A 16,103-nucleotide genomic window follows, 5' to 3' on the forward strand; every position below is an offset into this window, starting at 1 on the left:
TTTTCTGTGTTCGGTAATATATAGCTAAATAATTTCCATTTATAAACTTTAGGTTTGTTTATGTATACTTCTTTGTTTGTAAAGGATAAGGAGTGTCTAATTTTTAATGGTTTTACGCCTAATATTTTTTGCCATTTTATCATCCCAATATTTGGAGTTATTTTGTGTTTTATAAAATATTGATAGTTGATTAGGTTTTGTTATCAAGATCTGTTAAATTTATTTCTGTTTCATTCATTCTTATTATTTTTTCGTTAATACTAACTTGGATTTTAACAGATTTATTTGTTTTCAGGATATTTATCCAACCTTTTGGAATAACGTTTTTTAGTATTGATAGTTCGGCTATCCAGTTGTGTTTATTTCCAACTTACGCAGTATTGTCTTTTCGTTGATTTGACCGTTTTCGTCAATAAGATTATATTGCTTCTGATCCAATTGAGCATCAATAATGGTTTATTTTTTATTTTCATGTTTTTATTACCCCATATAATTTCTTTGCGTATTTCTCTAAAGTTACTGGGTGATTTAGTTTGACCTCCACCTTTCCGTATCCAGCATTTTACAATATCTAGATAAAATTCTGGTAATTCAGTTGTAATTTTAAGTGGTTCTAAGTTTTTAAGTTCTAAATTCATTTTGAAGATAAGAAAGTTTTCTCCGTATTTATCAAAAAAGAATCTCGGAATAATTGACCAATTTTCATGTTTTGACTCTATTCATCTTGATACCCATTTAATTTTAAGTGTATTAAAGTAACTGTCGATATCAATCATATTGAGTCCTCCTGTACTGTAATCTTCTATGAGAGTTGACCTTTTTACTTTTTCTTATTTACCGTTCCAAATGAAATTGAAAAATTCTCTTTCTAGATTGGCACTATACGTTTTATTTATGACTGTCATACTTGCTAAGTATGTGAATTGTGGAATAATAAGTGATTTGATTGTAAGATTTTCTAGTTTTCCTATTCAAATGCCTTCCGTTTTGTTTTTATTTAATTTAAGACCAGAAAATCTGCCAAATATTTTAATAACGTTTAATGCTGCTATAATTTTATTTTTTGATTTAAGAAACAAAGTGGTATCATCTGCTAACTGGGAAATTTTCAAATTATGTTTTGAATGGTCAAGTTTGATTTCAAAACCTTTAATGTTATAATCATTCCTTAATTTACATGCCATGATTTTAACTGCGATCACAAAGATCATGGAAGAGCAGGGTCATCCTTGACGCACCCGCCTTTTTAGACTAATAGGTGTAGAAATCGATCCATTATTGAACACTGAGCTATTTATATCAGAATTTAACGTCTTGATCCAGTTAATAAATGAACTATTAAAGCCGAAATGTTCGAGAGTTTGGTAATCAAAATTGTTAATTTTTAGAGCGATAGCAGCCTTTTGTTTGACAAAAAAGTCAGTTTAACAAATTACTAGCATTTTTTCCAGTATTTTCATTTCAGTAATGAACTTAATTATATAACTTTGGGACATGAAAAATAATATTTAAATCATTTGCCAGGTGTATATATGAATTGGAATGAAAGAGGGACGAAAGATACCAGAGGGACAGTCAAACTCATAGATTGAAAATAAACTGACAACGCCATGGCTAAAACTGAAAAAGACAAACAGACATATAATAGTACAGAAGACACAACACAGAAAACTAAAGACTAAGCAACACGAACCCCACTAAAAACTGGGGGTGATCTCCAAAAAAAAAAAACGATTATGAATGCAGTATGATCGGAACCATATATTCCTTTCATGTCGATATTTCAAACATTATGTTAAACCGATGGAAATGACCATTTTATATCTGTTTAATGTAGAAATTGTGAATTAATTAATTCTCGATACAGACATAATGTATTTTCAATTCACCTGGACAAACCAATATATACCAAAACTGACACTTGCTACAGGAAATCGTGGAGATTTAAAAGCATATTTATATTCCTTTGAAATTTTAACAGAAGAATAGTGAATTTCCTTTCATGTTACTCACTACATGAATTGCCTCAATTCCCTGTATAACATTTTTCAAATTTACTAACATCTGTTCTTTTTTTTTAACTAATCCTGGGTTCAGAGTTGCTTTCAAAACATAAACTATAGGTGACTCGTCAACCGAATGGGCATTGATAAACGTACAAAGATTAGAAAGAGTTCATACACTCATAATCCGGTATACAACTGTTGCATTTATTAGAGGGTATCTGATTAAGGTGGACACTAATTCATTTGATGACAAAATGTGTTGGAGGCCATCACGACTTAGTTGAATGTTTTTAAATATTTGTACTTCCGCCTTTCTTATTATCACGTATCATCCTCTCCTTTCCTCGTTTAAAACCACTAAATCGTTCAAAACAACAAATGCAACCTACTGCAGGATTTTAATCTGCAAAGTCCAAATAAGGACTGATGTTGGTGAACGAGAAGGAAGTACTTTTAATTTTTAGGCTTTGGTATTGTGTGTCCTCTTTCAACTAATGATAATTTTATTGACCTCTTAAGAGTTTTCTGACCAGTACAACAACTAACATATATTCTTTTTCTTATTCTTCTTTTGACACTGATGTAGTATTGGAGTATACACACAAGTAGTATGCCTGCATACTTTGTTAAAATATAGTTTATTTCATGCAATCATAAAAAAATGCATTACAAGTTGTAGTCATGATGCTTACATTTATATACATGTTGTGTAAAATGTTTATATTTGATGAGGATTTTTCGTTTGAAGGTACTGTTAATATTATTTGAATATAAAGGAAACTAAATTATATAATTCTGAAAAAAACACCAATGAGGGGATAAACCTATAAAATAATTTCAGAAAATAAAAATCGTGTTTCCCCGTACTCGTTGTGTTCAAAACGAAATAAATAAATTTACTGTGGACTTTTCTTAAAATAAAGATCAAGTTTAAATAGATTTCCTACTAAAGTTATGATTGTTTTCCGGTATTTGTGAAATTGTAAATCACAAAAATATGAAATCAAAGAATGTCGAATACAACAACACTGTCCAAGTCAATTTCTTTGCAGATTAATTTTTTGTATACCAATAAGAATGTTGCATCCTTAATATAATCAAGTTTTATTTGGTTTTAAAATACTGTTCCTCATTTGCAGGATAACCCTTATTTTTGTGGACAATCATCCGACCAAAGGTTATAACATTCCACTGCTTAACATTTTGGCGTTTCAAATCTGTCTCGTATCTTGATATTATCCTCGATATTAACACAAACGGACTACTTTATAAACTAGAATATCTAACAAACAAGAGGATTATAAGTTTTCAACTTTCCATTTCCCAGCAGTCTTGTGTCATATTCGAGATTGTGCATTTTGACTGAATGTGGATTTGTAGGTTGGGTGATGCATGCATAGCCCAAGGCACTTGCCCTGTCCCACGCACCGTCTTGTTCCTGTTGGAATCATGCGATTCCATCAATTTTTGTTTGTTACTTTGATTTGTATCTTCCTAATCGAGTTATTAGAATCAAACATCGGTAACCTACTGTCGCCATAATATATTTACTTCAGATTTCCTTTCATGAAATTGCTTATTTTCTCTTAATCGATAGGAAATGTTTTATGTATTGGTTATTTATTGGCAGACTCTATAGTCACAAAGAAAAGAAAAAAAATATAACTCAGCACTTTACAATGGAAAGACAATTGCAAAACAAAAGGTATTTAGTGATGCAAATCCTGTCACAGTTAAATACATGCGCATCTTTCGATTAGTGAACACTTCACCATACAAGGACGGAATACATATATCCGTTTTATGTGCTTCTCACTAAACATGATTATATCCCGATTGCTTTATCACTTACGCACATAACATGTGGTTATAATTCTGTATGTCATTGACAAACATACCATGAAAAAAAGTAAAATCCCAAAAAATACTTATTTCCGAGGAAAATTCAAAACGGAAATTTTCTCATAAAATGGCAAAATCAAAAGCTCAAACACATCAAACGAATGGATAACAACTGTCATATTCCTGGTTTGGTACATGCAGGCATTTTCTTATGTAGAAGCGTCTTCAAACACTTTAATGACCTCTTAATTTATTCTACCATATGGCATATCAACATGAGAAAATGTGTTTACCTGATTAGGAGAACAATCTACGATATGATGACATCTTTTAGGATCTCTGATGTTTTCACAGCTATAGCACCTTTTATAATTTAAAAAGTGATCATTTGGTACTGAAAAAAACCAGATATGTCATATTTACTGTTATGATGAATAAACTAATCTAAAATCTAGAAAAAAAGTGATGTCCTTATGAATACGGATAACAGTTGGAAGATAAGGCAAAATAGGCGATCAGGCTATATTTAACTGCGAATTTGCTTAAGGAACTTTTTACAAAATATATTTTTAATAGGAGCAGTGTTACCAGTGCTGAATTTTCGTTTCCTATTGGTGGTTTCCATATTTATGACGATGAAGTTTCTTTCGGTTCCTTCCTTTTATATGTATGGTATGTTTCTCCACTCGTTCATTATGCCGATATCTGTAGTGAGGTTTTATATTTCAATGAATGTAATCATGTTTAATTGATAAATTATCAAGTCAGGGATTTCTTTACTATGATCTACGTTTTACCGTTACTTGTACAAAGATTTTTATCTCTGAAAATAATAGTTCAAACTGATGTCGAAAATAAACACACAACGCCTTGGCTTAAAAAAAAGAAAGGCCAATGGAAAACCAATTATAGTAAACAAAACACAACATAGCAAACTAAGGACTGAGGGGTGATTCTGGTGCTCTGGGAGATTAAAAACCCAGTAATAATTCTATTTCGGTAGGACATTCAGTACGGGATTGTAGATACGACATCAAAACATGTCCGTTTTCATAAGTGAAACGAATATTTAATAACTGTCAACCAACTCGTGAAGGCGTCCGTAAAACTTAAGACAGGATGATGACGTCACATTCACTACTTGGAACTCTTGGTTTAATAGCTTCTTTTCGAGCAGCAACACTCAAGACAATCATGAAAGGATAAACAAGCTCTTGAATATCGTATGAACTGGGAAAGTAAAATCACAAAAAAATACTGAACTCCGAGAAAAATTCAAAATGGAAAGTCCATTATCAAATTGCAAAATCAAAAGCTCAAACACATCAAACGAATGGATATATATATATTCCCTATGCAGGCGCTGCTCGAATGTTGCTACATAGTAATGGAAATTTCGCAATTAGGTAGCAGAAATCATCTCTTTTGTCTTATAATTTGATTTCAACTGACCCTGACTTAACTTTATCTATACTATCAATATCTCAGCTTCGATGGGATATATTTGTTCAAGCGAACAGCAGTACATGATACTGCTAACTTGTTTTCTTTCTTCATAATAAAATTGAGAATGGAAATGGGGAATGTGTCAAAGAGACAACAACCCGACCAAATAAAAAACAACAGCAGAGGGTCACCAACAGGTCTTCAATGTAGCGAGAAATTCCCGCACCCGGAGGCGTCCTTCAGCTGGCCCCTAAACAAATATATACTAGTCCAGTGATAATGAACGCCATACTAATTTCCAAATGGTACACAAGAAACTAAAATTAAAATAATACAAGACTAACAAAGGCCAGAGGCTCCTGACTTGGGACAGGCGCAAAAATGCGGCGGGGTTAAACATGTTTGTGAGATCTCAACCCTCCCCCTCTACCTCTAACCAATGTAGAAAAGTAAACGCATAACAATACACACATTAAAAGTTTTTGCTTCAAATCGGAAAGTCAGTAATTAAATTCAAAAGCTCAAACACATCAAACAAATGGATAACAATTGTCCTGACTTGGAACATGCATTCAATTATATTGACAACGATGTGCAAACTAAACAAACAAACACAATTGGTGAAAAGATCGAAAATAAGGGTACAACAGTCAACATTGTGTTATAATCAAGTACAAAAACAAACAAATATGTCAGCAGAAAAACACAAAAAGGCATATAGAAAAAGCACATTAGCAAAAATGAAAGACAAGTAAACACAAATTTACCTTAGAACAATAACATAATGGCGGAATGTGTAAGTACCGAACCACGTCAAATGGATATTATAAAAACATAGACTAAACAGAAAAAGTAATATTCACAAAGACAAATAAAAGATTATTATAACACGTAACTAAGCCGATAAAAAACGTCGGTACCTAGAATCTATACTTCAAGAACATCGTGTAGTATTTGTAGATTTGACACGAAATATTCATCGACAAGGTCGTGGTATCTTCCGCTGAATTTGTTTAGAAAAAGGATGATACGTCTTTTGACATACCCCTGTATAATCAACTTTCTGCTCAGACACTTGTGACTTTTTACAATTTCTGAGTAGCAGCTGCAGGCAAATGAATACCGAATAGATTTGGACATATATCCCATATTCAGGTGAAGTTGGTATTTAGCTACTTAGGTTGGGGAAATTGAATTTAAAAAAAGATGTGGTATGATTGCCAATGAGACAATTGTCCACAAGAGACCAAAATGGCACAGACATTAACAACTATAGGTCACCGTACGGCCTTCAAAAATGAACAAAGCCCATACCGCATAGTCAGCTATAAAAGGCCCCGATATGACAATGTAAAACAATTCAAACGAGAAAACTAACGACCTTATTTACATAAAAAAATGAACGAAAAACAAATATGTAACACGTAAACGAACGACAACCACTGAATAACAGGCTACTGACTTGGTCCAGGCACATTCATAAATAATGCGGCCGGGTTAAACATATTAGCCTCATATGAATAAATAATGAAGTCGGCAAGAAGAGGGCACATTTGTTCTCATGAGAATGCCGATTATTGTTGAAAAACACGTCCTCCAAATGTAACAAATATGTTGTCAATTAACAAATCAAGTATCTTGATCATGTCATTTTCAGTAAATTTTTATTCGAATCAGAGTCATTTTGTATAAATTGAATTCTTCCCTCCCAAAGACAAAATACTTGTATCTAAGTTGGTCATTATTTTTTATGAAACAAAGCAGGACCAACTCTTAAGTTCGAAATGTGAAATACTTGTTTAAAGTGCAGAAAAGTCAAATTTTGACATACCCCTGGTTTATCAACATTCTGCTAAGAAACTGGCAATTAGAAGTGTATAAAATGAAGAATAGTCTTATGAATCTTCGAGGGCTTCAATATAAAAGACAATCTAAGTTTAATCTAATCTGTTTTCACATTCATTAGCTCTGTTTATGCAATTTGAAACATTGCAAATTTTAACCTGTGGGTAAATAATACATAGTTACACACCATTTGTTTATTTGAAATGAAACGTTTTCTCCGTTCGAATGAACTTAATAAAGATCTACGATATTTTACCATGAAACTTCACTGCTTACAGTTGCATAGTTTTCCATTACAATACGAAGATGAACAGCACTCTGAACAGTGTACCAGTGTAGTGTGATCCTGTCTTTTACTGTATTGATCTTTAAGGCATGTCTGCAGATGACAGGTCTGAAAGATATATAAAAAATATATTAGACATATGACTCAGGAATAGAATACCTTAGCTGTATTTGGCAATCTGTTAAGCAGATTTTGTTTTATTTGGGGTTTCTATAAATTAGTTTAGAAACTTGAGGTTACATGAATACTAAAGCTTGTACACATGTAAAAAAAGAGGTGAACATATGATTTGTTAGGTTATTTCCTTATATGAAATGCAATGGTATGTGAAATATTTTTCGATAGTACTGGACAGGTTAAAACTTTACTCATGCCAAGTATTTCATTATTTGAAACAAAGATAAATTCTGCAAATTTTTTTGAAAAGTGCAAATTTAACAAAGACTAATAAGGGCATACGATACAGTAGAGATCCCTCGTTGATTTTTTCCTAAAACTTTGATAGTAGGTTAATTTTAATGTGTACTTTCCAAATATGAAAAGAAAAAAGTACCTTCATGACTTACTTTTTGAGATAATTTGGTTCGAAATTTGCATATTTGGAAGAAAATTCCAGAACGTTCATAAATAATGACTTTTAAAGAAAGTAACAATACTTTTGAACAAAAAGTCATAACCTAACTGTTTTTTTTTGTAAAACGTTCCCTTGATCCGTGACATCTACATGCTGAAAACAGTTTAAGGTTTAACCAAATTATCATTTTCCGGATCTAGATTGATATATACGAAATAAAGAAATTGACCATATTTTTGCGTCTTTTCGGAAGTGCAGAAAAAAATTTATCGTTGATTTTTTCTTGAAATTTTGGCGGAGTGTTCTTGAAACAGTACTTGATTGATTGCAAAAGAAAAAGATATGGGTCCATGTGCTTGTTTTTTCAATAAAAGCCATATACCTTAATTTTTTACGACGTCTGTCAGTATGGCGCTAAATTACGTTATATAAAGTTTTAATCGCACCAACGTCGTGTAATCATTCCCGCCGTACACGACTATGCTGAAGGTGTTTTCCAAAGCGTTGATACTTATCATAAAAATTCATAAGATGGTTATTCGTAAAATCGCTAAACATTTGTGCAAAACATGAGGCTAAACATTTACGAGACGGAATTTGGACAGGAACCTTTTCATAATAAAAGAAGGATATAAAAAAGCTTCCCAGCAGATTACTTTGTCAGATGTACGGCAAAACAGAAAAATAGAAGTATACAGGTGCAGCTCCGTCCGACGTTAATTTTGAATTGCTTCATGTACCGAAAGAGGATAGCCAACATTATTGCAAAGGCCCTTACATGGCAAAATGTGAATCAACTATAAATTAAGTGAGTCATAATTGCCTCAGTCGACTGAAAATGAAGTTGTAGTATAACATTTCATAGGAAGTACAGCAGCTAGTATTAGAGAATAATATTCACGGATGTCTTTATCAATAGATAAGTTGCATTACCTTTCATACGGCGTAACTGTATGAATATTGGTGTACTTGTTTGTCTAGAAGTTAATGCAAAGTATAACACACAAGTATAAATGCCGTGAGAATCCAATCCTATACGATTTTATAATTAACAAAGGATATTCAATTTTACTGCTAGTAATTATGTGTTTTTGGAGGAATATTGCTGCGTTATATATTCAACCCGAGTATGATTTTATTGAAGCAGTGACATACAATAGTATGATAGTATTGATACTGAAGTTTTCTTACTTTTTTATCGCTTTATAGATGTGCATTTTTGTAATGTGTGCATCATTTCGTTTTGTTGAGAGCAAGACATTTATATTTAGTGGAGGAAGGGACACGCGAATGCAGTTCATGCCGTCCCTATCATATTACGCTTGTGGCGATGTCAAATTATGATAACGGACAAACTTGCAAGACATTTTCTTCAATCCGTATTTTGTATAGATAACCCTGTAATATTACTGCTATTTGGTGTACCAACTTCAACTTTAAAAGTACTTTTTATTGGTATAGTTATCAAAGCCATAAAATAATCTTCACGAAATCAAATCTCTGGTGTTTTAGCCGTAACAGTTTTGTGTAGGCATGAAAGTTAAACTCGGACATTGCAAATCTATTGTTTTGAATTGAATATGTAGCTCAATTTATTTTTCAATTCAAATTTTGGGAGCTTACACTTAGTACAAAACGATCGTGCTTACAATTTAATGAATTATATGTCAAAATAAATTTTTTGAACTGAAATGTTTCAAGTTTCCAAATTAAATTTCCGATGGGACATTTCCGTACATCATAACCTTTTGAAAATATGTATGCAATTTTTAAATGGAGACAGCCATGATAACCAATACTGAAATATATCACGTCATAGAATGTTCATGCAAAATTTCGAAGAGTTGCGTGAACATTTCGCGAATTGTTCGAGTTTTATGTTTCGAGTTTTTTTTACATGGGACAAGGCTAAGTAAACGTTTTTCGGATAATCTGTGTCTTCCTAAGCCTATGCATACATATTATATTTTTATTCTTTCTCTATCATAATGTGAAAATTTAAGAATCAATCTTTATTTTCATGTATAACTTGACATATTTATTTTAGCATTTCTATAAAAATTTTCCCGTCAAATATTTTTCGTGGTAATAGCAATGTCTAACGTTGCGTCACTGTATCGGACGGCCTTCAACAATGATTAAGACCCATACCGCATAGTCAGCTATGAAAAGACCCTACATGACAAATGCAAAACAACTCAAACGGGAAACTTACTGCCTGAACAATGAACGAAATACAAATATGATTATACAATAACAAACGACACCGTTGATTTGCAAGCCCTTTTAACAGCATGTGAACGGACGTTTTTCTTGTTTTGGTCTATAACATCCAGATTGATATACATGAAAAATAAACCAATTAAACAAACTAACGTGTGACTATTCTGTATCTTTTTGCAATATTTTGCTTAAATTTAAAACAAAAACGACACCAATGTAATTTTTTTTATTTTTTTTTAACAGACTTTTATTGACACCTTTTTTACATACACATATAATATCATATATTTAAAAAAAATCAATTAAAATCTGCAATTTTTTTTATGTACCAAGGCAAGTCCAGAACAGGACGAGAGACTCCTTTATTTATAATTTTATTTTCGAATAGGGGTGTTGTACGACCTTGTCTACTCACGAGGGTCTCGCATGCAGTCGGTTTTGTTATTTTATTGATTGTCTGTTAAATTCGGCCGTACAATAACAATTCACCATTCAATTTGCAGTCTGCCCAATTCTATACAAGAAGAAAAAAATAAAGACACAAACTATTTTGATTCTGATTATCTTTCAATTCAAGATAGTATTATTGACTTCATTATCAATAAATGAAAATAAATGTTCTCGTCATGAAAAATATTGCACAGCTGTATCCCACGCGTAGTAATGACTTTTGTGTATGGATTTCAAATCTTCCAACACTAGACCCGATTCGGCCACCCTACGCGCCATAGATTTTGTTAAAATTTTCTTATTAATCACTGGTTCATACGTTTTCTTATTTTTTTTAGTTTCATTAGAATAACATGTTGATATCATAAATGTTCAATTAAATATTTGCCGCTGGACGTTAAGCAGCTATTAATAGATATAGGAAGATGTGGTTTGAGTGGCAATGAGACAACTCTCAATCCAGGTAACAATTTATAAAAGTAGACCATTATAGGTCAAGGTACGGCCTTCAACACGGATCCTTGGCTCGAAACAAACAGCAAGCTATAAAGGGCCCTAAAAATTACTAGTGTAAAACCATTCAAACGGGAAAACCAACGGTCCAATCTATATAAAATCTATACTCATAATTAGCTATTGCAGCTTTTGTCATGTGTGTACTGATGTCAAAAATAGCAGTTCCTTTTGTTCCGTAATGTGTCTTATTTGATGTTATTCAGCATGTTACAGTTTAAGCAACGAATAGTAAGATAGCTCCGAAATCCTTGAAATTTTTCTTTCTCTTAGTACGTTGAGCAGATTCCGTTTGGCCGTACAGTTTTGGCAGTTATTCAGTGCTTTTGCCAGACTAAAAAGCTCCACAATTCTTCTTCCGTCTTTCCATGTTATACTGTCAGAACTCTCTTCTGTGTCTTTTACCTTTTCTTCAATTCATCATGCAAAGTTGTATTTGATTTATTTTTGTTCATCTCCAGTATTTCCATTGATCTCACTGCTCTTCGGCGGATTTCGCCGTCTTTTAGAAACGACATAGCTGCTTTTTTAGCAGGTACTTTTTTGAAATTCGCGCAACCTGATTATGACGTCAGTGAATATTCCGCGAAAATATGACTTCATTTAAAGCGACGTCGCGCGAAATGTTAACGTTCTTATTAGAAACATCGCGAAATTACAACGTTCTGGTTACCAACGTCACGAAAACAACACGAAACATTATTATCTGCCCCTGCTACTGTATCGTATGAATAAAAAATTGCATTCACGAGATCTCAGAAGATACACAGATTGATTTTTTATTCAACTTCGTTTAATAATTAAAAATATTGACAAACTAATTAAAATATAATTGTCTGATTTCGCTATAATGAAGATCTGAATTTTAGTTTATCGTCCTTCCCTCTGCCTATATAGTCTGTTTCCCGGCCGTTATTGAAATTCTCAAGTGACAATACTTGTATATTCCGAAGGCATACTGAATGTTTTACGGAGGGGACCAACCTACTGCCTATATCACCCTGCTCTGTTGCTCCGTAATTCTCGTATCAAGACTTCAAAACGAGACCACGCATTATCAGCGACGTCACAATGTGAGAGAAGAAGTTATCAGCGACGTCATAATGCGAGAGGAGACGTTATCAAGCTTGCTATTGTCAAGCGTAAAACTGTCTTAGGGAGAAAGAAACGATCAGTAATAGAACGATAAAAAGATAATCGGATTTTCTTTGTATAGATATCGTAAAATATCAGCCGCTCGACACAATGTGAAACTTTTTAGCTCGTTCGCTACGCTCACTCGCCAAAAAGGTTCACATTGTAGCTCGCGGCTGATATTTTACGATATCAATGTGTAGAAAACCCGATAATCTATACTTATCGTCACTGGTGAATCTTTTGTAGACGAAACGTGGGTCTGGTGCAAATACATAATTTCGACCCTGGTATCTATGATGAGTGTATTTACATCCACTTGGTGATGCCACTTCTGTGTTGACATGAATTATCATTGATATGGTCATAATTATAAACTAACTGTTGAAAATACCTTCAATTTTTGAAATTCTAAGGCTTTTTTACCTCAGGAATATATGTTCTTAGCTGTAGTTGGCAAAACGTTAAGGAATTTTTGGTCCTCAATGCTCTTCAACTTCGTACTTTATTTGACTTTTTTAAAACTTTTTTTATTCGAGCAATCGAGCGTCACTGAAAAGTCTTTTGAATCCTGGTATCTATGATGAGTTTTGTTTTATTAGATTGAAATATGGTTACAATGGTTTATATTTATATCTATCTAAAAAAAACCCAACCAAAACCCCACCTTGTTCTCTGTAAACACAGTGTATTAATACAATATATTTCATATTTATGTGTTCTTATCATATAGCAACTTACATCGGAAGCACGACATCCTCCTACAAAGTAATCTGTTCCCTTCCTCAAATCATAAATATGTTCTAAATAGCAAAACTGTAAAAGTACAGAAAGAATTTGTTAACTAACTTATATCTTTATCTTACCTCTTATACATTTCTAGGAATATGATTGGCTAAAAGCGTCCGCGTGGAGACCATGTATATTCAATATTAGGTTAGTTGGGAGGCGGGGCTGAATTCAATACACGGTTAGTAGTGGATTTGCGACTTTAGCACTGTTTGATTATTTAAAAGTATTGAAAGTTCTGTTTAATATTGTTATATCAAGGTTGTTGATAATAAATAGTTATTGTTTGCATTATTTTTTTTAGTGCAGACAATTGAAGAAGGTTCTTAAAATTGAACACTTGAACACTTACATATAGAAATAAGAAGATGTGTACTGATAACAAATGAGACAACTCTAGTCTAAATTCAACAAATAAAGATAGTCGGTAAGATAAATTCGTTACATAGTGTGCTAGTCACCTAATATGATATATACGGGGTCAGTAAATTCCATATGGGGTTCGATTTTCGCACTCACATATGGAATTTACTAACCCCGTATATATCATATTAGTTCACTAACATTCTATTTAACTATAGTGCCTAACAAGATTTTGTGAGGTAGACGAAATTGACTTTAAAACGATCGTATTGACTTTTGATGTCCAGAAATAGGCAGATCGGACATATTTTGACTTTATTTACTTACTTCTTAAGTTTGTGATTAATTGTAATTAACATATTCCAATGAGACTGAAAAAAGCTTTTTTTTGTTATGATAAATAATAATTTTACCTGCCGTAGTCGTGCGTAAAATATATTTCGGCATTTCTCTTAAGAAATGACTTGTTTAATGGAACAAAACGTCTTATTTGTAAACTTTCTCTTTTATCTCCACAATAGGCTTTTAAAAAATAATCTTTCAACTGTTAATTCAGAAAATTTTGTGAAAATAGAAGAAGTGGCAATTCTTACCTTTCATACCTTAACTTTCATTGATAAAACATAATATTGACTCGTCCAGTGTCCAGTTTGAAGGTCATTTTAGTTACCGTACACATTCATGCACGTTCTAATTAATCAATAGTCATGTATGAAAAGCATAAACAAATTTTTAGGTAAACTAATAACAACTTAATCCAATCAAATTGCCTACGATTCAGTAACAATGACCAGTCCACAGCATAAAAATGTATAGGGGTAAACTGGGTAGGGAGAAAATGTCAGATATTTTAAGTTCATTTTTTTGCAACAACGAAGAAAAATTTGTTAACCAATATATTTGCTATAATTTCATAAACATGTCATTCTGTATTGGTATAGTTTTTGGATCTTTTATTTGCGTATTTAAGGCTGTAAAAAGTTTGGCCTTCAAAAGTCAACATAATCATTGATTTTATACAGAAAATTCGCCTTTTTAAAACATTGAATGTATCACGAATAATACGCGACAACAAAGTAAAATCATTTATTAAAACACTGCAAAAAAAATCATTCTGATTGATACAGTGGTATTGTCATAAATTTCGCTGGAGTGAACAGTGGTACAGCAAACGTCGAATTCCCTCACACAATGTTATCACACACTATAATAATACCCTCACTGAAAAAGTTCTTGATAATCAAAATATTATGCTTATTGTGATTTTTTTTACGTAACTGCAACCAAGTGCAAATGGAACCAACAGAGTAACTAAGTAAAAGTAAGTCGAGGAGAATAATTTTCATTTGCATATTAAGTTTCATATACAAAGAATACATTGTTTAAATTTACTTGCTTTCTGCAACAGCGAGAATTCGTTAATTATCAAAAGATATTTTCGTTTTTATATTTTAAACTGGTTGTTTTTAAGTCATTTTTATTGTATGTTTCCTTGTGTAGATTATCACTTAAATAATTTAAACATGGTTTAAATGAAAATAGTTGAGATCTATAAACTAATGAAATAGTTTCATTCGGGCACATTATGAGCATGTCTCAAGCCATGATTTCATCCGTTTACTTTTGTTATATCTAATAGTGTTCTCTATTGTTAGCAGATATTAAGTAGTATATGTTTAACTTGTACATATATCTGTATTTTGTAGCGTATCCGATGAAGGTTCCAGAAACACGTGTGTATAGAAATCGGTCACATCAAATGACGCTGTACGAGCAGAGCGATTACACGCGCAAATGTTTGATCTGTATTTGTGTGTGTAGATGTTACAGTAACAAGTCAATAATTTAAAAGATATTGGTCACTGGGTGTTTTCGTACACCACCATTGTAAAAGAGGGACGAAATACCAAAGGGAGATCAAACTCATAAATCGGAAAAAAAAACTGACAACGCCATGGCTTAAAATGAAAAAGACAAACAGACAAACAATAGAACACATGACACAATATAGAAAACTAAAGAATAAACAACACGAATTGTAAATCTTTGTTGTAATGCATTGAACCCTCCTTTTCTCTGTACCTATTTTCATTGTTTTTACGGAAATACAAGCGATATGGTTTCTGGTTGAAATATTAGACGACGTCATTTCATAACTTTTTGTATTCGCTACGCCTATTTAAGTTCATTTCTATTTCAATTTTTTGTTTTATATGTTAAGTTCCGGAAAGTGTTTACTCTTTAACATAAATTAGTCTTTCCAGATTTTTCCAAAGTACCATTCACATAGTATGTAAAAAGTGAAAATGTCTCAACTTCAATACAAACACAAAATCATATTATGATTGAGGAACGTAATCTTACTTCACCGGGCTGACATTTTTGTATATCCGCGCAATCTGATAAGTGTTTTGCAAGACTGCCTTTATCTCCTGATCCACAAACAAAGCAAGTTACACCATCAACCTCCGAGGTTGTATTTGCATTTGAATCTGAAATACGACGTATTAATCATAAAATCAGGAACGAATAATAGTGCTATAACTCAAATCATAATAGCAGTATTCAGAAAGATTTTGCTTTAAAAGAGGTAACGACCAAAGTTTATAGTTTCGTTACATTGTCAAATCAA

The 16,103-nt window shown here is 32.4% G+C and overlaps 1 protein-coding gene across 1 annotated transcript in view; it reads right to left on the reverse strand.

Annotated features, from left to right (window-relative positions):
- LOC143064583 (uncharacterized) overlaps nt 1–16,103 on the reverse strand; it is a 36,290-nt gene that overhangs the window by 16,776 nt on the left and 3,411 nt on the right. The window contains exons 3-6 of the mRNA XM_076237501.1: nt 15,836–15,963; nt 13,061–13,135; nt 7,416–7,533; nt 4,142–4,242 (exon numbers count right to left, since the gene is read on the reverse strand). Coding sequence (XP_076093616.1) covers nt 4,142–4,242; nt 7,416–7,533; nt 13,061–13,135; nt 15,836–15,963 — 422 coding nt within the window. The remainder of the gene's footprint in view (nt 1–4,141; nt 4,243–7,415; nt 7,534–13,060; nt 13,136–15,835; nt 15,964–16,103) is intronic.

This window comes from Mytilus galloprovincialis, chromosome 2, assembly GCF_965363235.1.
Source record: "Mytilus galloprovincialis chromosome 2, xbMytGall1.hap1.1, whole genome shotgun sequence".
Taxonomy (NCBI): Eukaryota; Metazoa; Mollusca; class Bivalvia; order Mytilida; family Mytilidae; genus Mytilus; species Mytilus galloprovincialis.